General features: G+C 43.7%; 1 protein-coding gene across 1 annotated transcript in view; it reads right to left on the minus strand.

The window, feature by feature from the left end:
• The window catches only part of TENM4 (teneurin transmembrane protein 4), a 520,289-nt gene that overhangs the window by 397,932 nt on the left and 98,320 nt on the right, over nucleotides 1-24,037 (minus strand). Inside the window, 1 exon segment of the mRNA XM_025202552.1 lies at nucleotides 15,672-15,941. Within this exon segment, the coding sequence (XP_025058337.1) occupies nucleotides 15,672-15,941 (270 nt within the window).

Raw genomic sequence — 24,037 nt, forward strand, 5'->3', positions numbered from 1 at the left:
GCTGGCTGTCAGGGGGGGTGCACCAGCACTCTCAGGGGGTGCATGTGCACCCCTGTGCACTCCCTATGCACTGCCACTGCTTTTGGGTACAAATACCCTTCTTCAGGGTTAGGGAGAATCTGCTGCTGTTTTGTGCTCTCCTGGGTGGAATAAAAGCCAATATGCAAAAAGTAGGTTTGGGAAAATGCAAATGCGTGGCAGTGAGGATCAGAGGGGATGGGAGACAATAGGTGGGAGACAGGTAGGTGGGGGTGGAAAAGGGGGGAATGTTGACCTGGGGATGAAATGTAGAGACGTGACCAAGGGTTATTGGATATCAGGCAGGTTATAATGTGCCATAAATGCAACGTCTATATTAAATCTGTGATTTTTTGTATCCAGTAGATTTATGAAGTAAAGTTTGTAGGCTCATCTGTGAAAGGTGTTTTGTAAATTCCCTTTGAGGATTAGAACTGAGAGACTGGAGAGAGTGGTTGTCTTGTGAGAAGTGTGTACCCATGGGTAATTGGGGATTTTTGTCTTTGATAGATTTTCAATGTGCGTTCATTCTGGTACACAGTTGTTGTTTGGTTTCTCCTACATATTTTCCATCAGGGCATTTAGTGCACTGGATGAAATCTATTACATTTCTGAGGTGCAGTTGTAAGATCCAGGAATGGTGATGGTTCTGTTGTGGGGTGTACTTATTGTGGAGCTGGGGGAGATGTATTGGTAGGTCTCACATTTCTTGTCCCTGCACGGTCTAGATCCATTTGGTGTACTTTGGGCCACAGGAAGGTTGCTTCTGGTGACGAGGTTGGCAAAGTTTATTTAAAGCCTAGGATGGGTGATTCTGGGAAGATCTCTTTAAGAATTGGGTCTTCTTCTAGTATAGGTTGCAACTGTTTGAGGATTTTCCAGGGATAAGTTCCAGGGAAGGATGGTATGTCATAGCTAATGGTTTGCAATTCACTGCTGCTCACTGAATAGAAAGAGTTTAATAAACTGAAACAGAGAAAATATTTTCTCGGCACCTATGTTCAAAAACTATTTTAGCACTTCAGTGAGTTGTTGTTGTGGGTGCTTACCAGTTGCTCCTAACAATTCAGTAGTCTGTTTCTTTTTAAAAGCTCAGCAGCAAACACGTACTATTTGAACATGTTTAAATATGATTTAAATTATTTTAAGAGAGTATTCTGAATTTAGGTTATTATAAGCTATAATTTAAATTCATTATTATAAGCCATTTAACTTCTAAAAAGAAATTGCTTTAAATAAAAAAAACAAACGTGTTTTCTAATTTTTAGAATCATTTTTACCCACTCTGAGGGAAAGTGAGCAATGTGAAGTGCAAATCAAAAAGTATTTTTTGGAATACAGCACAAAACTGTCATTCTGATGAAGTAATTCTTTTTTTTAGGTTGCCACTTTCGAGGCTGGTTTTAGGAACCCTGTAGCACATTTGAGGTCATTAAATATAGTGATGAGAATAGGGCTGTGCGTACTGCCAATTCACACTACTTGGCATCAAAAGGTCTTGCCTAAAGAGAAGGCTACAGGAAAAATGCCAATGCCTACTTGTTCTAGCACAGGGAGATACAGTAATTTTAAATCCTTCACATTCTGTTGTCAGCAAATGCCCTGGGCATATGTGACCATTAGAGAACCATGGAAGATCAGAACTCTTGTGATCCCCAGAAGCACTTTTTGTATAATGACCCATGCTACACTCAGCTTATTTGACCCTCCCTATTTCACAGCTACACTATTCACTTCCATAGCTTTTAAATAAAAAACAAGAGGAGTTTTCTCTCTTTCTCTCTTTTGGAGGGTGAAGAAGACCTACTGTGTATTTTTAATACTATGTGCTGTCGGAGGTATGCTGTCTGACGCAACATTTTTAGTGTACTTGTATTGTCAATTTGTTTAACGTGGTCAGGATTCAAATCTGGTCCCAATTAATTTGAGGCTTTACTTTTTGCTGTACATACAGAGTAAGAAACAATTTTGTTTTATAATCTAAACAACAAAGGGGAAGAGAAAGATGGAAGAAGTATCACTGCCTTCATTTTACAGATGTGGAACTTGGGCAAAGAGAGAGAAAAATTTGACCAAGGCTGAAAAAGGCTAGGGACAGAAGTTACACATAAACTGGTTTAAGTGATCAGAAATGGGTTTAAACCTGTAACAGAACAGAAGTTCAGTGCACATAAACCAGTTTCAAAATGGCTGAAACTGGTTTAAGATAAACCTGGTTGAATGTAGTATCAGCCTTAACTGATTTGGGTCAAACTGGTTTATGCAATGTCTGTTCCAGACCCCTTCCTAATTAAATTAAATCAGAGTCCAGCATCCCAGATGCTTTGCACCCTTGACTGGGGCTGTGCTGTCTGCTTCAGTGGAGCAGGGTTGGCCCTGCCCCTTTCCTTCCTAGCCAGAGCACTATCACTGCTCCAGCTGGTTGAGGGACTGCAGTGACTGCCAGGCTTCCCCCTGCTACCCCTCCCTGGCTGCTCAAGTAGGGATCCTCCCCTCCTGCCCCTCTCTCACAGCAGAGACCCCAGAGCAGGGACCTGGCATCTGGCTATGCCCCTCCCCTCATGCTAGGAACTGCTGAGAGATGTCTGCGTGGGTCTCCAATTTTACTGTAATATAGTCAGACAGCTAGTGGCTTGCAAATGCAAATGCACCCTGCAGATAAAAAGAGCTTGAAACTAATGAGAGAGATTTTTTCTTCTGTAGAGCTTGATGGGTTGATAACTTTGTTCTGACAAGCAACTTGCTGGGCTGCAATTGGTCAGTCTTTAAAAGGGGACCCAGAAAGCTGTTAGAAATGACCTGGTTTGCAGACAGTCTGAAGAAGCAGGGAGAGGGACACTGAAAAGCTCAGTATCATCAACAGATGCAGGGTCTAGCAACACTGCCACCCCTTTAGCAGTGAGCAGGAAAAAGCCTGGGATTCTGCAGGCAAGTTTGGGGTTTATACCCCTCCCTAACAAGAGTGTCCTGCTGGGGCCTGGCCACACCCCGCTTAGCTCAGTATTGTGGAAGGGAAGGGAGGGCTGCTCTAGCATCCCACAGCTTCTAGCCTGAGCCACTGCAGGCGTGTACTTGCATTTCTGTAATGAAAAGGGAATGCCTATCCACCTCCAAACCGGTTCAAGCATTGCAGGTTAGCTTAACCTGCAAAGATTGAATCAATACAGTTTTGAATGTCTATTTCTAGCCAAAGAGTCTAGTACAGCCAGGAATTTAACCCATATCTGAGTCCCAGCCTGGTACCTACCTCAGACAACCTTCCCTTCAAGTCATGTGAGCAACTCATATGCCCCAAATGCCATTTTGTAATTGAGTGCCACATGAAAAATACTGGAGGTTTATTTTGCCTTATGCACATTTAAAGATTCATAGATTATAGAGTCGGAAGGGACCCAATGGATCATCGTGTCCGACCCTCTGCCCTGGCAGGAAACAGGACTGAGGTCAGACGACCCCAGCCAGGTGATTGTCAAGCCTCCTCTTGAAGACCTCCAAGTTAGGTGACAGCACCACCTCTCTTGGAAGCCAGTTCCAGATTCTGGCCACCGTTATTGTAAAAAATTTCTTCCTAATGTCTAACTTAAATCTACTCTCCACTAGTTTGCAGCCATTATTCCTAGTTACTCCCTGAGGCACTCTGGCAAACAGCACATCCCCAATTCCCTGCTGTCCTCCCCAATAAATTTATAGGCAGCCACAAGGTCACCCCCTCAGCCGTCTTTTGTATAGGCTGAAGAGCTTTCTTAAAGCTTCTTTTAGAAACTCTCTACCAAAAAGACTGGGTTGTTTAGGGCAGGAGTGTCAAAGATGCAGCCAGAAAGGTGGATCTAATTCACTGAGTCCTATCATCTGACCCACAGTGCTGCCTGTGGGTCTCAGTCTGGCACACCACATGCATAGGCTACACACAATGCGGGGGCTGGAGTCAGTGTGTGTGCTGTACACAGTGCACAGGACCAGTCTGGGGTATGTGCTGCATGCAACACTCATGCTGGACTGGACCTATATGCTGGATCTGGGGCCAATCCATATTGAGCCTACAGACCAACCCTGAATACTGGATCCAGTGTGCTAGGCCAGCCTGGTATAGATGCCACATGCAGCGCCACATGCAGGCACATGCCCTGGACTGGCCTCATGCACTACAAGGCTGGGGTCAGCAGAGTATAAGGATGGAGTCAGCATGCATGCTGTAAGCAGCATGTGGGCCTTGTCAGAGGCATTTGCTGTATATGGCGCACTGAACTGGTCCTGTGTGCTGGGTCTGGCACACGGGGCTAGTCTGGAGGCCTGATCTGGCCTGTTGACCAGCTGCCCTCCATTTCTGGCCCATGGGACCAAATGAGTTTGATGCACCTGGGGCACATCTACACGTCTCCCTACATCACTGTAGTGACATGCTATGTCGCCGTAAAGCACGCTATAGCGATGTAGCAATCACATAAGTCTACACGTGATTAGCAGCTACTTCACCGTAGCAGCGCATTCCCCTGTTGTAGCATGCCACCACTGAAGTAGCAGTGATAAATAGCCATGTGCCACATAGTTACTGCGCTGTGCTTTCGTATTTCCAAAATGAAGTACTAAAACACAGTGCCATAGCAACGTCACATCATACAGCAAAGTGTAGATGTGCCCCTGGCTTAACGGATTAGCCTTTCATCTGTACATGCCTGGTCAAAAAGTAGCTCATGCTGATCATGACTAAAACCCACCTCATAAAGTATGACAAATGCCTAGAAGAAAATAAAAGCTGAAAACTTTGCAGGATTGTTAGTACCATGTTTTTTACTACAGTTTTAGTCTGGAAGAAAAGTCTTTGCTATCTAACTGCTAATCACCAGGTTCTGTGAATTGAAGTGTGGAGTATTTAGTAAACTCTCAAGACAAAGTATCTTATGCTTACCCATCACCCAGCACTTTTGGGGGTTATTGCAGGAGAAATAACAGTAAGAAATACTATCATTTGCCTCTAGGTGTTGGTAGAGAAGTGTCCTCACCACTCACCACCACCGCTGGCACTGAATGGCAGCCCTGTAGACTGTAACATGAATGAGCTATTGTCAAAGGATTAATGGTACAGAAGTTGCTTTTTTGCTATTTAAAGCACTTCATTGCCATGACTTAACATAAGTGAATGGCTTTACAGCATTTTAAAAATGGATACAGAACTTTAAATTAACCCTTGTTAAATGAGGTATTAAATTTGAAGCACTATATTTTACAGCACTTTAGCAACCTACAGTGCTTTAAATAACTTCTGTACACTAGTCAAATTTCTGACCAGAGGAGAAGCCCTAGGAGGCTGTGGAGCGCCCCCTGCCTCCTAGCCTGGAAAGTGCAGGGAGCCTCAGAGGCCCTCCCTCACCAGACACTACTTTTGCCACGTTTATGAGTGCTGTAACTTTATAGTCCTATAAAAAGTGCTCTAAATAACAGTGCTATAAAATGTGTATGGAGCACTTCTGTACACACCCTGAGACTCCTCAAGAAGCAGCTTTATTTAGTCTCTTTCTCCTGAAGGACTTCTCTTACCCCGTGTACTGGCTCAGTCAGGGATGTAGCAGCTGGGAAGAAGAGCTCCCTACAAGTCTGGAAATTTGGTTGGAGAGTGGGGCAGGAAGAGGAGAGCAGTGTCAGCCTTAATTGCTGTGGCTCCCAGAGCTACAGCAGTTAATGCTACCATCAGTCTCTACCCCCTACCAACGCCAACTTTTCAGACCTGTGAGGAACCCTTTTCCTCACATATAATTTGCACCCCTATTTTCCCCAGCTGGTTTTCCAGGAAAAGGTGTGGGTTATATGTGAGAAAATACAATATTTACAACAACAATTTACAGCAAATTGTGTTCACACTGAAGCCCCCAAAATGTTCCACACACAAACTGCAAGAACACTCAGCTTTTTTCATCACAACTCTCTTACAACCAGACAAGATGTTATATCTGAGGCTCAACGGGAGAACTTGCAGCTTGCTGTCTCCGCTGTTGATAAGCAGAAGTCTTCAGTCTTTGGAGGAGATGACGCGTGGCAATGGAGATGGAGACTGACCACAGTGATGTGATCCTGCTCCAGAGTGGTTCAGACATGCCAGGAGGGCAGAGCAAGAAAGCAAACATTGCATTAAAACATTTCTCGGCGTGTTTGACACTGTATCTATCTGTATTCCCTCAAGCATGTTGGGACAAAAAGACAAGGTTATTTGAGGCACAGAGAAAGGATATCAGAACTCATTATGCACAGGTTTACATCCAGAAGAGTTGGCAGATTACCAGCAATATTAATAAATACGGCTTTTTTTTTTATAAAGAACTCTTCATGACAAGACAGCTTGAAGTGGATAAAGGCAGAATAAAATAAATACCATAATTGAAAAGAAGAGTCATTTCTTACTGGATGATTCTACAAATCTTCATATACTAGTATCCATGATACATTACTGAGATTGGGGGAGATTATTAATTATTATTATTATGAACGGGAATGGGAAATGGCATTAAAAATGTAATACTAAAGATCTGTGGTGCACTTTGGTGTCGTGATGGGAATATCACAACAGCACTGCATAATTTGGAAATCTTCTCATTAGGCTACCTTCTAAGACTATGGGTCCTCCGAAAAGCAACACTGATGGGCTTCTCCAAATGACTAAGGAAAGTATTTAGGAAGTACTAAGTCCATTGATGTCTTGTTCCGAAGTAGACCCTCCCTGAGATACTAGGGAGTGGAGGGTAAAAGTCTATGTTAAACAGTACTTCTTTGTGGCAGAATAGCCTAGTCAAGGCACTCCATTTCTGTTCACAAGGACACAGAATGTAGCACTCGGCCATATGCAGGCTGTAGGAGACAATTTGCCATGACAGGACATTATTGAGAGGTTTCTTTTTTTTCCTTCCTGGAGCCTAATTATTGTAGGGTCCAGATTTGCTAGATTCTCTGTATCCTTTTGATTTAAGTCTAGGGCCTAATTCAAAGCCTTATGAAGTCAATGGGAGTACCATCACTGTCATGGATGGATTTGGAATCAGGTGCCATCTATAATGATATAATGGAAACACCAAGAGACTGTGTGTGCATGGATGTACAACAGAGAGGGACGGCCACATTCTTACCGACTCTAAAAGTTGATTTTCTACAGTGGAGGGACAGTATAGCTCTATCATCTTGAACCAACCTATTTAGCATCCTATCAAGATAAAGCTGTAATTAAGAGTGTTCCATATTAATATAGAACATCTATGGGGTCATCTAGACCCAGCCCTCTTTCCTGCCTATGCAGGGGGTCGGACTCGATGATCTAATGAGGTCCCTTCCGACCCTAACATCTATGAATCTATGAATAGGCTAAGAAAGCTCCTTACCTTTTTTCAAAAGGCCTCTATCTAGTCTTTTCCTATCTTGGGCTTAACCCCTAATAATTAAAATGGGAATAAGAATAATGAGGAGAAAAATGTAAAGAGGAGAATTAGGAATTTATGTTAAATGACTTCTGCAATTAGAAAGTTGGGCCCAAGTGATAAACATGGCGTGACAACTGATCCAGCAGATAAGATAGCAGCATATGGAGAACCTAGGGAGCTAAAGTTGCCTTGAGGGTTGAGAGCAATCTCCATGAGAACTTTATTACCTGCACAGGCTGAATGGAGACATCTCCCTTTTCCAGGGTGGTCATTTCAGTTTTCATGAACATTTTGAGGCTGAGATTAGTTTTATTCACAAGGAGGGTGGGGGGGGGGGGGGGGTGGAGCGCGCAGGAGTGTTGCAGACTGCAGTATCTGGGTAGTCCTAACAGACTCTTGAAACCTAAATTGTCCAGATAAGTCTGAGAACATGCATGAGATGGATCCTTTTTACTTGACTGAAAAATTCAATGGCGTCAAATTGACCTCTGTGGACTTTGGATCACACCTTTGGTTTCTCCATTTTTTTCTATATTCATGTTACCCTCTGCTATTTGTGCTGAATCTTTTACATTAAGACTTTCGGCTAATTTTTCTTTCATGATGAAAATTCTTGTTAAGATTAAGTTATTGCTAGGTGAACCAAGTGAAGAATGATAGGCAACAAACACACAATCATGACATGGTAATTCTAATTTATTTTTGTCTCTATCTACTCAAAAACATAAGGGAGACATAAGTAACACAGTGCTTTCTTTTTAGCTTGAAGAAAATGGAATTTAAAAAACAAATCTCCCTTTTATGGATATTACTTTTTCCCTATGCCATGTGAACAAGAGAGGAAATATATCTGAAGCCCACACTCATTTACTGAGAGCACTTTATAAAGCATTATTTAATCTTAAAAATAATAAAAAGATGAATTTCCTGCACCCACAGTAACATTATTAACAACAGAATATATGAAGCCTAAAAGGAATCAGTCAGCAAAACACAGTCATAAAGAGAAAAGTCATCATGGATTATCAAGCGGGGTATTAACAAATAATTTGTAATGCTAAGATTACACAGTAATTTTAGAACTGCTAATTATACTGATGCATTGAATTGCATTTGGGGCCAATGAACTGGGTCAGCACGATCTGGGAAACAAGATGATAAATGTAGAAGACTGTGAATAAAAAAAAGTAAATATCCTGCTCAGAGATTCAGAATTACTTAGAAGGTATGTATTGAGGATGTATCTACTGCTAGCACCTATGGACAATGCCAGATGGATTAACAAGAGACCACTGAGGGAAATAACTACCCCTTGCCCCCCACACCCGCACATACATAAATAATAATTACAGTTTGACAAAGGTTTGCACAGCTATTGAAATGCAACCCTGAAGCAAAAGTATATGGAAGAAAGCAGATGAGATGTTGATGCTTGTGGTCTGATCATTGTGACAGCTTTCTGATTTAATAAAGCAGCAGATATGTACACAGGAAACCTGGTGGTGAATAGGACTTAGCAGTGTGCTTAGCCAAGGACACAGGACTTCACAGCAAGCTGGCATTCTGGCTATCATTCAAAAATAAGTTTAAATATTGCCATACCATCTAGGACCTGATCCAAATCCCTTTTTCATCGGTAGGTTCCTTCCCACTAACTTCAGGGAGCCTTAAATCAGGCCTTTAAGATTAAAAGCAAACTCAAACCCAGCTACTTAAAATCAAGGATCCTTGCAACATTCTGCTATTTTAATACTTATTTGGTTCAAAGCCTGTCATTTTTTTGCTGCTGGAATTTTCCCTTGCATTTGCAAGCCGTCCCCATTAGTGGAACTGTATCAGTTCCTAATTTGCCAAGCAATCTCTTGGATCAATTATTACCAGTTGGGTCACTGGAGGCAGTAGCGTAAGTAGAGGTCGGTGACTGGGGCACAAGCCCTAGGTCCTGATTAAGGTATGGGGAGCAGTGGGGGGAAGAGGGGAAGTTCTGGTGGTGCAGAGCAAGAGTCCCATCATTAGTCTCCCCTCCCCAGCCCTGTAGTGGATGCTGCTACTGTGGGGTGTGGAGGTATCCATGTGGCCAGCAGCCAGTGGGTTAACCCTCACACATCCCCCTTTGCTTTTATACCACCACGCAATACAGGATTCAGTGGTGCCAGCTGTGTTAACACCTCCCACTATAGCAGAAGCTATTCTCTCCTATCCCAGAGTGCAAACCTTATCAGGTACACCATCAGGTGAGCTTCTGATGTGGCAGGTTCTTCCACCCCCGATCTACCCTCAATGCAACCCCTTCCCAACCACCTTAGCTCAGCCCATGAGGCTGAAATAGCTACGTCTCTGACTGCAGGGCTCAAGTAACAGGTAAGATGGGAATATTAATTTTTCACCTCTTGATAGTGATACAGGATGCAGCTGTATTGGTCTACAGGCAAAAGGAATCAGAACTTGTGGGAGAGGTGATAACTTTTATTAGGTATCTCATCTAATATGTAGTTGGTCTAATAAAAGATATCACCTCTGCCACAAGTTCTGGTTCCTTTCACCTGTTGATTTGCATTTTAAAACAGTTTTACAAAATTGCATCCTCATATTCAAGCAGTCTGAGCCCTTGGCTTTGATGGTTGAGCAAAATCCCATTGGCTTCTTTGCCATCACCAATACTCTAGGATAGAAACAGACTCAACAACCGTGTTGATATTAAACTATACCAATGCAAGCTGTTGGGAGGTAACTCTTGCATCTCCATGATTCGTTAGCACTACAAGGGTAGCATAAGTATTTCAACTCTGACCTTGTTTCATTCAGGGTCCAAGTTAAAGCAATTAATTTAATGTTTATTGCTATTGGATCATGTCAACATAATAGACCTTAACAGCTGATGCATGCTCTTAAGTGGCACAACCCCATACCTTTTAAATCAGTTGAAAGGCATGCTTGTCCATACCTGTAGTGAGGCAGATTTTATCCTTGGTTGGTCAATTTTCCTGATAGTTTTGCAAAGCCCATATATAGCCAACTCGGTGTAGTGGCAAATGAAACAGTATTTGTTGCACAATAAAGAGGTGATTTGAGGGGAATACTGCTTTGCACTGATCACACTAGGTCCACTACTAAGTTCACTACTAAACATGGGATCTGATCTCCAATGGTATCATACTGGCTCCTTTCACAGGGGAGTTTTTTTATTGGATTCTCCCCATTAAAATACTGTTTCATGTACAGGCTTCTTAATTTTTTAGGGTGGTTAAAAACTATGTGCAGCAGTGCTTCATTAGATAGTGATGGGCCCAGACACAAATTTTGCATCTGGCTCTGAACTCCCTCAAAGGTCAGATTTGGGATTTTGATCTGTGCCTATCTATGAATCAGACAGGCAAGATAATGGCATTGTACCTCCTCAGCAGCATCATGCTGCAATAGCTTCTTTGTACAAAAGATAATAATTAAGCAGTTGGTTCTATATAGTACTCAGCGATGTTGAACCACTCTGAATCATCTGATGTTACTCATCCCATCTGTGAAATCCTTCTGGTCTCCTGATGCTGCCCACACTCTTCCCCAGAGAAGATGATGACAGAGAGAAACATCAGCTCCACTCTGCACATGTATACAATATTAATCACTGCTGACTTTTACTGCTAATGAAGAAGAGTGCTTTCTCTCTCATACACTCTCTTCCTCTCTCATGTTTAACCAGATGTATATACTGGTACAGAACAACACTGGACCAAATTGGGATCCTAACTATGCAGGATGCTCTTTAATTAAACCAAATTCCTTTAAAATAGCTGGATTCTGAAAAGAATGCACTTTTTTTAAAAAAAGGGAGCTCCTCTATCACATAACTATCCTTTAAAATGTTGTCAGTCCAATTCTAGTGTGAAGCTGCCAAGAATTCACTGGGTAAATAAATACTGGCCAGACTCAAATTGTTCTTGTATGTGCTCTCACTTAGGCATTTCAACACCTAATGCACAATGGCCTCAGGAAGATTATCCAAAGTGAGACCTTTTGGCACTGAGGATCTTCATATAGTCGAGAGAGAGAGAGTAAGGGCTTGTCTATACCACAGCTATAATGTGTCCTGGTCCAGTTGGGTCTAAGCACATTCTGCTCATGCTTTGCCCGTCCTTGCCGTGGGCACAGGCCGAGTCCACCAGTTTGCTGGTGAGGACAGCCAGAGGTATCCATCTTAGGATCGGAGGATTCATTTCCCAAGCACTCAGTCTTCATTATGCTTCAGAGTGGGCACAAGCCAAGAAGCAACCCCATCACATATTCCCAGGATGGAGGTGTGCAAGTGGGAACAGGTAGATAAAGCTTGGGTAGGGGTGCCCATCCTGGCCTAGACATACCTTCACCATGGTGTAGATCGGGGTGGCCAACTTGTGGCACAGGCACCACAAACAGCACAGGCAGCCTCTGTGTGTGGCAAATGATGAATAGGGGAGGGGAAAGGCAGGATAGCAGCAGATAGAGCAGGAAGCAGAAAGCAGAGCAGCAAACCAGGCAGAGAGCACAGGGAAGGAAGCTGAAAGCAGAGCAGCAGATCTGACAAGGAACACAGGGCTTGGAGCAGAAAGCAGAGGAGCAGATTGGGGAGGGGAAGGGGATCAGAGTGGCACTTGAGGAGGGTGAGAGGTTAAATGTGGCATGCCTGCCAAAAAGCTTGGCTCCCACTGGTATAGACAAACCCTTAGCCATTTTCTAAAGGCAACCCAGAGTACCAAGGCACTGAGCAGAGGGGCACCTAGAATGAACCCATAAGAAATGTTGGGCCCAGGGGTGCAGCGGTGTTGAACTCAGTATAAAGTGCAACATCTGTGGTCGCTTGCAGTGTGAAGCATAGCTGGAGATGGTGGTAGAGCCCAATGCTTATACAAGTGCCTAGTGGCTTGAATGCCTACTAAGACAATGGTGGACCTGAATTCTAGGTACATCTCAACCTGAAGTCATTCAAATTCACATCTCCCATGTCCAAGGAGAGTGCCCTGACCACTAGGCTGCGTGGGGAACACCCTCCATGTCTCCTGTTGGTTAGGGGGTCCAAAAGAAGAACAAGAAGATGTGATGCAACTCTGGCATGGAGATGAGGGCAGTCTCTTGGGGGAGAAGGGGAGGGCATCTCAGACTCCAGCCCCTGTTGTAAGGATTATTTCTGATTTTGAACCAACAAGTGTCTAATGCAAAATGCATAAATGATCCCAGAAGTAAGGACCAGAACCTAGGGCCTAACAGTTTTTGAGTGAACACCCACATTAAGTCTTCAGTGAGGCTAGTAAAAATGTTCACTTGTGTGAAATGCCTGGGCACAGCTTGATCACAGCATCTTACAATTTTTCATGTCTGCTGCCTTCACAAATTACTTTCTGTATATGAAATATTACACTCTTGTCACATAACCAATGCCTTTCCACCTATTCTCCAAAGGACATGAGGATGCATTCTGCATCTACTTTGTAACTAAAATGAGTCTTCTCCTGAAGTCCACCAAAACTTGTCCAAACCTGCCTCTCAAAACACGTGGCTATGAAGAACCAGATTTTTTCACTTTCTGAGTGAAACACAATAAATGCCTTCCTATTACCTTCTCTGTACCTGTACCTGCTCAGGAGACAAATTTGCATCTGGATCTGAACTCCCTCCAGCCTGAGCAGTGGAATTACAAACATCTGAACTCAATGCTGAATATTTATTTTGGATAATTAATGAACAGCATAAAAATTGCTGACATTAACCTTCATTGGAAAAATTGGTTTTAATGGGTCCCATAAAATCTTCTATTGATGTTGGCTTCATAAAGTTCCATATTGACTTTAGCTAAGGCTATAACTTTTATCAATACTGTCAACAATTAATACTGACTAATCAAGGTATCCTGCAAACTGAGCCATTGCATTAGGTTACTTTATGCTGCCATTAGCAAAATTCCATGTCCTCTGAAATCTCTCTCTCATAAATCTGGGGGTCTCAAAATAACCTAGCTGACAGCTTAGGCCAGAAGGGCCCACGTCAATAAACCTTAGTTGCAAAACAGGAAAACCAACAGCAACCTCTACATTTTCTAAACTAGACATTTAAAATGGGCTCAAGTTGGCTTCCACATGTGCAACTACAGCTATCTACATACAAAGAATGGGCTTGTGAACATTTCTCACAGCTTCATTTGCACTAACACATGCCATAATTGATGTGCACAAGCCTGGTTTTTGTTCACTATATGCTCACAGGTGACAGTTTGCTCAGGACAAGAGGACAGGGCTCTGCACTTGTTCCCATTCTCTTCTTCCTCTGTACCTTCTGTCTGGGCAACCTCATCTGCAAATACTACTTCTACTGCCTGCTCTATGCCAATGAATCACAGATTTACTTCACTTCTCCATATCTGCTTCCTTCTGTCCAAACAATAATATTGGCCTGTCCCTAAAATCCCTTTGTGGACATCTCTCCAGTAGCTCAAGCTCAAAATGGCTAAAACTTAACTCTTAATCTTTCCCTCAATAACCCTGCCATGTCCTTTTTCTGCCAACATGCACATTGTCACCATCCTGCAACTTGTTTGTCATCTTCAATTCAGACTTGTTTCTAGATCTTTGCATCCGCATAGATTTCTTTTTTTGCATAATATATGCAACATGCTATTCCTACTACCATCTAACCACCTATTCCCTTCTGGGCTCATATCTTTTTTGTATATAAAATTATTTCAAGTATGGGCAATCTTTTTTGTTCTATATTTGTATTGTATGTAGCACTATAGAGCCTTGGTCTATAATTGGGGTTGTTGGCTCCCACCGTACTCCTAGATAACAGCTTCTGCAACTTTCAATCTGTGCAGCAATGCTAACGTGTTAGCATTTCACATGCAAATGATCTGAATGCATGTGTGCACAGAGAGGCTACCGTACAGAATCCTCTATCATTAGATATTTAAAAGACTTTAGGAGACTAAGGTGAATAAAAGATTTACATTTTGTGGTTTACTTTTGGCACACGACAAAAGAAAAACATGGAGGATATAACAAATGACAGACACAGGATTAGGGAATGGAATAGGAATGCCTATGTTTTATTTATTCATTCAATTAAAGATCCAGGAGAAAGTCCAAAACCTAAGACCCTGGAACTTCTGACCCCTACCATCGCTCAGGTTTTGGATCAAAATATTAGGCAATACACAGGGCAAGGCAGTATCTCTTGCCATGGCACTGAAAAAGTTTGTGTGCTCTAATGAATGCAAACCTGCGGAGAACGTAGCACGAAGGGAGTTTAAGAACAACTGCAAAGATACTACTACTAATAATAAAAGAAAACCTTCCCTATACCCTCTTAATGGAGGGCTGTTTATCTTTGAATCTTGCCTAACATATCATTATCACTGAACAGAAGCTTAATAGGTTTCAACTGTAATTTGTTGGAGTTAAACATACAATCATGTGGGTGGCATATGCCTTACCATGTCATGGCTTCCCAAGTAAAAATTATCATCATTTGTCACTAGAAAACCGTGGCATGAAGCAGAAAGGGAACAAGCAATAGAGTCATGTCATCTCAGCCGTCTGTGCTGAGCTCAAGTTCCTCCATGGCTGGTACAAAGCATCTATATTAAGAAACAGGCTGTGCAGTAATTGAATTAAAGGTGCGCATATCTGGCTGCATGAACACCAGGGTCAAATCACAATGGTATAAAAATCCTCTCTCCTTCTTAAGCTGCTTCACAGAACTGCTGACCAAAAAGTTCACACTACAGCCACCCCAACCACACGTATGCAGGACTCTCTGTGGCTGGGGACCGCGCAGCTACAAAGATAAAAATCCATGACCTTCAGGTTGGAAGAAAAGGTTGCTAAAAATATTTCACGGTCGCTTCTCTCAGAAAGCAGCCGGTCTATTTACATAAATGACATGGCTACCATCAAGGAGGCAGCCAGGAGGGTAGGGAACTTATCTGCTCAAATATCTGCAGAAGAGAAGTGTGTTGTGGGGGAGGAAGAGGGGGGTCTAAATGCTTTTTGTCTGAAGTGCTCCTATGAAAAGTGGAGAGAATATCACACAGCCATTTAATGATCTCCAGTTCTGTGATGAGTAAGTAGGTGCTTCTCTCACAGTTCATTAATGAATATTTTGCAAGACAGTATAAAAGACCCTGACACCGGGCTGTGAAGAGAAGAGCAGTTTCTCTTAGGTGGATCAGAAATCAAGGATGATTAAAATGACAAAGAGAGACACTTTTGATAGCTTGATGCCACTCACCGGTTTCGGTGTTTTCGTGCTCCGTGTCGGTAAGTGTGAGGTTGGAGTTGGCGCGGCTCGACAAACAGGAGCTGCGGCCCGACTTGGTGCTGCGCCCCCAGAGTCTCACCGGGGGCTCTGGGGACATGGCTGCATCAGCCTCTGTGTCAGCATCGGAGCCGGCACTGATCGAGTAGCCGCAGTGGGGCAGCCCCATCTCAGTCCTGTATAAAGTCCCATGGGTGGGGTTCACATCCTCTAGGCCCAGCTCTCGCAGAGAGAAGTTAGCTCCTAGGAGAAAACAAAGCCTTGTGGTTATTTTCTAACCATCTCCTGTCTAATATAAGCAGGCAAGTGCCCTAAGCATACCCCCAAGATAGAGCAGCTCCTGAGTTCTAATCTCCCTATTGATGTTGACTTGCTTTTTGACTTTTAATCTTTCCCTCAATAACCCTGCCATGTCCTTTTCCTGCCAACATGGACAATGTCACCATCCTGCCCATCATTTAGGCCTGCAACTTGTTCATCATCTTCAATTCAGACTTGTTTCTAGATTGTTGCATCTGCATAGATTTCTTTTTCTGCATAATATATGCAAAATGCTATTTTTATTACCATCTAACCATTTAAAATTCCCTTCTGGGCTCATATCTTTTTTGTACATAAAATTCTTTCAAGTATGGGCAATTTTTTTTTTGTTCTATATTTGTATAGTATGTAGCACTATAGAGCCTTGGTCTATAATTGGGGTTGTTGGCTCCCACCGTACTCCTAGATAACAGCTTCTGCAACTTTCAATCTGTGCAGCAATGCTAACGTGGTAGCATTTCACATGCAAATGATTTGTATGTACAGAGTTGCATGTGTGCATAGAGAGCCTTTGGTTATTGAGTCAGGCCCAAGATGCTCCCAGCTGCCCTCTGACTTTTGGTGCCTTATCTGGGACATCCTGATGTTCAGAGGTGGCAAGCTCTCGCAGCTTCCACTGACTTCAATGGCCATTGTCGATGCTCAGCACCTCTGACAATTGAGCCCCTAGTTTCTCATGTTGGGTACCCAGAAGTGAAGACACCTAATGTTAGGAAAACATTTTAAAAATGGTTCTGACCACTTCTGTTTCGGTTTTATCATTTGGAAAATTACCTCCCTCTCATATGAGGATAAAGTGAGTGATTTGAACAGTGCTATGGATATGACAAACGCCAAAGAGATGCTAATTATCAGTAGTGTTGCCCCCAAAGTGATAAGATCAGAGGCATAACCGGTAAGGCTTGTGCCCTGGGCAGCTGCTGTGGGAGGAGGTGTTGGTCAACAGCCAGAGAGTTAACGCAGACGCTACAAAGTACTCAGCCCCTCTCTCAGCCCCTTCCTGCAGCCACCACCCCACCTCATCCACATCGCCAAGCACACCGATTCCCATCAAATACTATTTTCAGCGGTAACAAAGATAGTGAGAGCTGTGTCAACCTCTTGGCTGTGGCCACACCAACACCTCCCTCCTCCTGCAGTAGTAGTATCTTCAATGGGGAATGGTGAGAGGACCAGGGATACTGGTACACAAGCCCCTAGCTGCTCCCCCAGTGGCAAGAGAGAAATAGCCCTGATTCTTGCCCCATCTCTGAGTGCCCTTAGTTTCCGTGACTGGTGGCAGGGGACAACTGTGGATCTGGTAGTGCATTAGGGCAAGCGCTCCCATTAAATCCATTCTGATGCCCCCAGGTCAGGACCAGAGATCCTGGTTTTCTCTGATAAAAAAAAAAAAAATCCCCAATTTTCACGTTAAAAAAAGTAACCCAAAATCCACATTTTTCCATGATTAAAATGACATGCCACTAATACACACACACACACACACACAGATAGTGGTGTTTCATTTTGATCATGGAAAAATGTGGATTTGGGTTACTTTTTTTAACCCCCAAATTGTTGGGGTTTTTTTTTTTCCATCAGAGAAAACCAGGATCCCTGGTCATCATTTAAGTTACTCTATTGGATAAGATATTTTCTATAGGCGCCAACGTATTACTCTGTGCATTAAGCATTAAAGAACACTGAGTTCTTGGAACTGGTGAGTAAAACATGTGTCTCTGCTATCTTTTTTCATATTGTGCCACAAATACTTATGATAACAAATACAATTTCTGTTCTTGTACTTTTCTCTGTGTAGGCTATCATGGTACTAACATTTCAAGTAATTGACTGAGCTCTTTTGTCCTTGGCTCCTTTGAATCCTTCCTTATTTATTCATAAATAGCCTCAGTGGATGGTTTATCATTCACTATTCCACCTTCCCCAAGAAACATGATGCACAATGCTAACACAGCTGAAGAGCAGAACTGGAAGCCTGTATTTGTAGGCAGCTTCCTGTGTGATACCAGGCAAAACACTAGACCACTCTGAACCTCAATTTTCCCATCTGTAAAATGGGAGTAATTTCTATTGTTAGCAGCACATAGGAAAATTAGTATCAAGTATAATTTCTACTCCCTTAGAATAGACTTTACACCTATCAAGATACTGAACATTGATGAGCTAAATTGAGCATTAGCATTTCAGATTTATAAAATTTGGATTTAGTTATAAAATATAAATATATTTTATATAAGATAGTATATTATATAATATAAAATTAATATATTATATTTTATATTTTATATCATATAAGATAGTATATTATATAATATAAATTAATATTTTATATTTTATATTTTATAAATCCGAAATAAGTTGTACAAATAAATTAAGGAAACTACCAGAGAGGTTAGCTGATTTGTCCAGCACCAAACAGTGGCAGAATTTCTGCCTCTTGGTCTCTTCCTCTAATTACCAGACACTGTTACCCCACCAGAAATATTCAAACAAGTCACCGGCTCTTAGGAAAAGTAACACAAAGTGGGAAATGAAGAGCAGGAGTCAGGATTGCATTGTGAATCTTGACTGAAAGGGGATGACCCATTTAAGGCAGAAACTTCCTGGAGTGCTGATTTAGCGACGGATTCCTTGGCTCTCAGGGCAGATGCGGGGATCATCGAAACTGCTTCTTGCAGGGTCAAGGTTTTCTTTGGAGGTTTTGCATCCAAGTGCGAATCACTCACCAGGCAGCTTAACTTATATGCTATGACATGATCATAGCAGAGGTTATTCAGCTGCAAACGGATGCACTTGTTTAGCTGGCTAAAAATATAACCTGAAAAATGACTTTTGAGTTTGTTTCTAGGTACCTGCAGAGCTTCATAAGCAGCCCAAGTCAGTGTGAACGAGGCTTCAAATATTAGCACGCTCTATTCAGGAAGGTGTGCTAGAGTGTTTGGGAGAGCCATGAGCGGTGCCATTCAGATCCACTTCTGCATGTTTATTTATTCGTTTACACCCTCCGTTTTCAGCATCCAGTCTCCTTAAAAGATGGTGGCATCCGGTGAATGGCTTTATCGGCATTGCGCATTTATCTCGCACAATGCGCCCCTAGTATGTCACAATCGGCTGGAGCCAGGGAACTTGCTGTAACACCGGGGGCTGTAATTCCCGTGTCTTGGCCAGATTTCAGTTTGGGTCGTTATGTTCTGCCTAACGAACCTCTCCTGCGGTTTCCCGTGGATACGGTGTTCCTCTCTTCCTGTTGCTATGCACTGTTGAAGGGCAGCCCTGTTTCTCCTCTGAAGCAGCGGGATAACAATGGCGGACCAAATGATTCGTAGAGTTGGAAAGCTGACTTCTGAACTGTTATTTAGCAAAATCCTTATTTCCTGCAAACTCTCACTGTATGGCACAGTTTGTTTGGACAATAAACTAGAAAAGCACTGTGCAAAAGTGCCAGAATAAATCACTTAATGAATCAGAGGGGAAGAAATTGCTTCAGTTCTTTTTCAAAGAGCATGGGCCAAGACCAAATCCCTTACATCTAAACCCAGGATCCGGTTTCAGACTAGGTCACAGCTTGAACCTCTTTCTCTGAGGTGAGTGTGAATGAGGGTCGCCAACCCCCCAGGATTGCCCTGGAGTCTCCAGGAATTAGATAGAAAGCCCCAGGAGAGTCCCCTGGGAGATAAGTGATAGGGCATTCATTAAAATAAATATTAAATGTTGAATCTTATTTATACAGTAATGCAGTGGGTTTTTAAAATGTAATAGTCATGTGCATTTGCCTTCCTGATGTAAAGTTTTAAAGTATAGTAGAACAGGCATTAATGACAAGACGTCATGTGATGAAGCTTCCCAGAATACATTCAGCTGGAGTTGGCGATCCTAATCTGAATGCATGAGCTTGGGAAAGATGTGGGCCAACGACTAGGACCAGGCATGCTTGATTCTGCCCATTAGACACAAAGTTCAGCACTGGACTTCAAGTTTGGGTTCAGCACCATGTTTCATTGCCTACTTCAAAGCCAAGCTAAAGCTTGCGATTCTCCCCACTCGTCCATGCATTGACATTAAATTGTCTATTTCTAGGAAAGTGCCCCAAACTACAAACAATAGTGTTTTACTGTTCTGAGCCATATTCTGGGTTTTGTGGTTTACAGATGCAGAAGAGCTGGCTCACCACAAGGCCCCTTCCAGGGTGTAAACCTGCCTACAACAATGCTAAACACACGACTGGCATTTTCTTTTTTCTTCCTGAGACAGAAATATCTGCCGAAGTCTGTTAGCTCTACCGTTGTCTGTGAAAAAGGGAGAGGGGAAGGAGCTCTGAACTGAAAGAGTGTGGAAAACAAGGGACTTAACGCTAGTCCTAAATAAAATTCAGCGAAGAAACTCCCTGACGTGGGAAGAAAATGAGCATGGTTCACCTGGTTTAAGAGCACTGGTCTGCAATGCTCTGAATACATCAGCTGTTCATGAACTTCACACCTTTTTAATTACCTAAAATAGATGAAGCTTTCTGACAGGGTTGACAGGGAGGGATACTCGGGGTATGCTCTAGTAAACTGTAAGGTCCAGGCTGGAGATTTCAGAGCAAGCGTGTGATAAATCAATCCAGATGCTGGTGCCGCTGCTCAACTGTGGGAGAAACCTTCACTCCCGTTCCACTGCCTTATCCAGCAAGCGAACGTGAGCAGCGTGAACAACAGGGGCACCTGCATCTCCTCAGAGACGTAGCATTTGTCCACCCCACTAGCTTGTGCTTTCGTTCAGATCCCAGAATAATTATTAGGCCAACACCAGACAGTTTAATCTTTTGCTTTGTCCTCCACGGTACTGATGTGAGCCCCACTGATCCACTGTGGCAAGTTCAACCTCTCTCTGCCACCAAACACACTCTACAATGTCAAACACATCAATGTGCAGCTTGAGTTATATTCTCCAGCAGAGCAGCTCATAAATTATGAAAAAATGACTGCTACAATTAACTCAAAATCAAATTTATTTGCAATAAACAGCATGAGATGCATTGATTTTCATATTCTATGCTCACTGTAGCCTTTTAAGCTGGGAGAACTCAAGTCAATAAAAGGAAGATAATAAATATCTGAGACTTTTTAATTCAGGTCTGGTCTATTTTTTGCTATGCTGACTAGCACCGCTGACTTTCTTGGCACTTGCACTCTGGCTAAAACAATTTTAATGCTGACTTGTTTATTTACTGAATTTATTCAGTCAATTCAGATGTTTCCCTCCTCTGCCTCCCAAGACAACTCTGGAAAAAAAAATACGTTTGTCTTGTTGGTGTCAAGCAAAAAAATACCAGAAGCTAACGGGGCCCAGTTCTTAGCAGGTATAAACTGATGTACCTCCATTAAAGTCACAGAATGATGCTGATTTCCACCCACTGGGAATATAGATCATGAAGTCTAAGGGCTAATTGTTACCACTGGTCAAGCCTAATTGTGCTGTGAAGGAGACAGGAGATTTCAAGAACAGTGGAAATGGATGAAAATTATGGAATGAAAAATCTGTGGGTAGTCAATTAGTCAGACATGGCGACGGGATGCGTAGACCGGTTGTGTGACCTTCTCCAAACCTCATCACTTCTGCTGGATTCAGTTTATCCGTCTTGAATAATGCACATCTACCACATGGGGTGAACATACTGCATTTAAGGAGCAATCCCTCACATGCTGAGGAGCAGATTCAATTACCTGAAAGGCCTTCTCTTTTCCTTCCTTGGAGATTATGATGTTCTTTTGAGTTGCTAGATGGGAAGGTGTTATCTAATTGCAAAGTATTATTAAAAGCATATAAGGGTACTTTATTGTGCCATTAACTACTGCCCATTACAGGCTTTTTGTGGGCTTTATACATGTTATTTCCTTAGGCACGCATACAAAACACACTTGCAGATGAAACACTGAAAGCTCTGGAAGTGAGCTGGATAAGTGCAGTTGTGCATATCCACTTTTGAGAACCCAGCTCTCACTTACACTACCAGCTGCCTCTGGATCTGCTTTGAGAGACCTGGAGGAGAAAAACACCCTGTCTGCACTGCTGCAGGAAAGCCACCCTTAAAAACAGCAGGAAGGACAACCTCAGGGCAGCTTCCCTGCCTCCTACATGGGTTTGGCATATGCATAGTAGGAGCAGTTGGATATGAAGGTACTTCTTAGCACTGCTCTCACAGGCTAAGTACAGCCAGTAAAAAAGACCAAGGATGAATTGATTCAATCTTTGCAGGTTTCTGTGAACTGCTTAGATTGAACCAATGAGAAAGTAAACTGAAGTTCACTTTTCAAACCCGAAAGGAAGCCAGACCCTTGCAGTGGCCCATACCAGGAGCGCTAGAGCATGCCTCCCAGCCTGCCGGCCACTGCAGAGAGCCAGGAGCCGGGCGATTCCCCCAGCCAGGTCCTCTCTTCAACCAGCTGAGGATGGGGCATGGGGGGAAAGCACTCCCCACCGGACCCCCAGCCGGGGTCTCCCTGGCATCAGGGAAGAGGGGAAGCTCCCTCTCTCTCAGTCTAGGCCGGCTGAGGACGGGGTGTTGGGGGGAACCCTACCCTTCCCCATGCTGCCTGTCACTGCATCCCCAGCCAGGGTCTCCCCAGCACAGCGGGAAGCGGGGGAGAGGGTAAGCCCCCAGCAGGGCCTTTTTCCAACTCTTCCTCCCCGCAACACCCAGAGCCAGGAGTCGAGCCAATCACCCAGCCATGCACCCTCATTATCCAGCAGGCCAGCTGAGGAGGGAGTGTGTGGGGTGGAAAACAACCCTCACCCGGTTCTGGACCCCCAGCCAGACTGTACCGGGTGCAGGTGCGGGGAAGCACGCAATGGAGACTGCTTTTCCCCTCCACTCCCTCCTCAGCTGGCCTGCCAGCCGGGGAGGGGATGTGTCTGGGTGATCACCCTAGATCCCAGCTTGGGCAGGGACCAAAGCCCCCACTGTAGGTGATCACCCCACCACAGCCCCTCCCTTGCCAGCAGGCTGGCTGAGGAGGGAGATGGGAAGAAAGCAGTCCCTGCTCTCTCCCATCCCCCTCACCACCATTCCAGCCCCCCTGCCAGGCTGTGTCCGGGACACAGGGTGGAGCCTGCAATGGGGGCTTTACTCCCCACACCTGAACTGGGAGCCAGCATGATCACCCACCCATGCCCTTCCTGAGCTGGCAATATACACATACCAGCATGCATGCTTGCACACACATAAACAATAAAAAGGGAAAATGCCCTGCTCCTTGCTCCCTGCTCAGCTCTGGAGTGTTAGCCAGGCTGTGCTCAGCATATGAGGGGTGGGGAGGGGAAAGCCTGTAGTTGGGGCTTATTCCCCCCCAACACACACATCTGGGAGCTGAGCTGATTCCCCTGGATGAGGAGGGGATGAAGCCGGGGGAATCGCCCAGTTACTGACAGCTGAGGGCCGGGCGGACTATGCGACGCTAGAGCACAGTGTACAGGCCAGGGCTGCACAGCATCCTGGGATGCTGGAGGACTTTGAGTGAAGTTGAATCAGGAGGGGATCTGGGATAGAAGTTCCTAGTGAAGTCTGATACATCCTAAATCAGTTAATCAGTCAGTCAGATCAGTGAGTAGCAGTCTGATACTACATCCATCCAGGTTTATCTTAAACCAGTTTCAGCCATTTTGAAAGCAGTTTAAGTGCACTGAACTTCTGTACTTTTACAGGTTTAAACCAGTTCCTGATCACTTAAACCAGTTTATGTGTGACTTCTGTCCCTAGCCATAAGCACCGTGAGAGCCCATTAGACCCACCTCTGTCGGTCTTTCCATTCGCTGTATCACCCCCTGCACCTTATACTCCCTCTGGTTACCCATTTCAGGAGCACAAAGGTGTGTCTCTAGCATGGGCAGGCACATATCTATGCACCGACTTCAATCTAGCTAGCACAGGTGATAGCTGTGAAGATGTGGCAGCACCTAGAATCTCTGCTTGTACAATATGATGGAAGCCCAACCCCAGGCACCTGCACTCCTACTGTTACCCACCCAAGCTAAATTCA

Source organism: Alligator sinensis, unplaced genomic scaffold (genome assembly GCF_000455745.1).
Source record: "Alligator sinensis unplaced genomic scaffold, ASM45574v1 scaffold1089_1, whole genome shotgun sequence".
NCBI lineage: Eukaryota > Metazoa > Chordata > Crocodylia > Alligatoridae > Alligator > Alligator sinensis.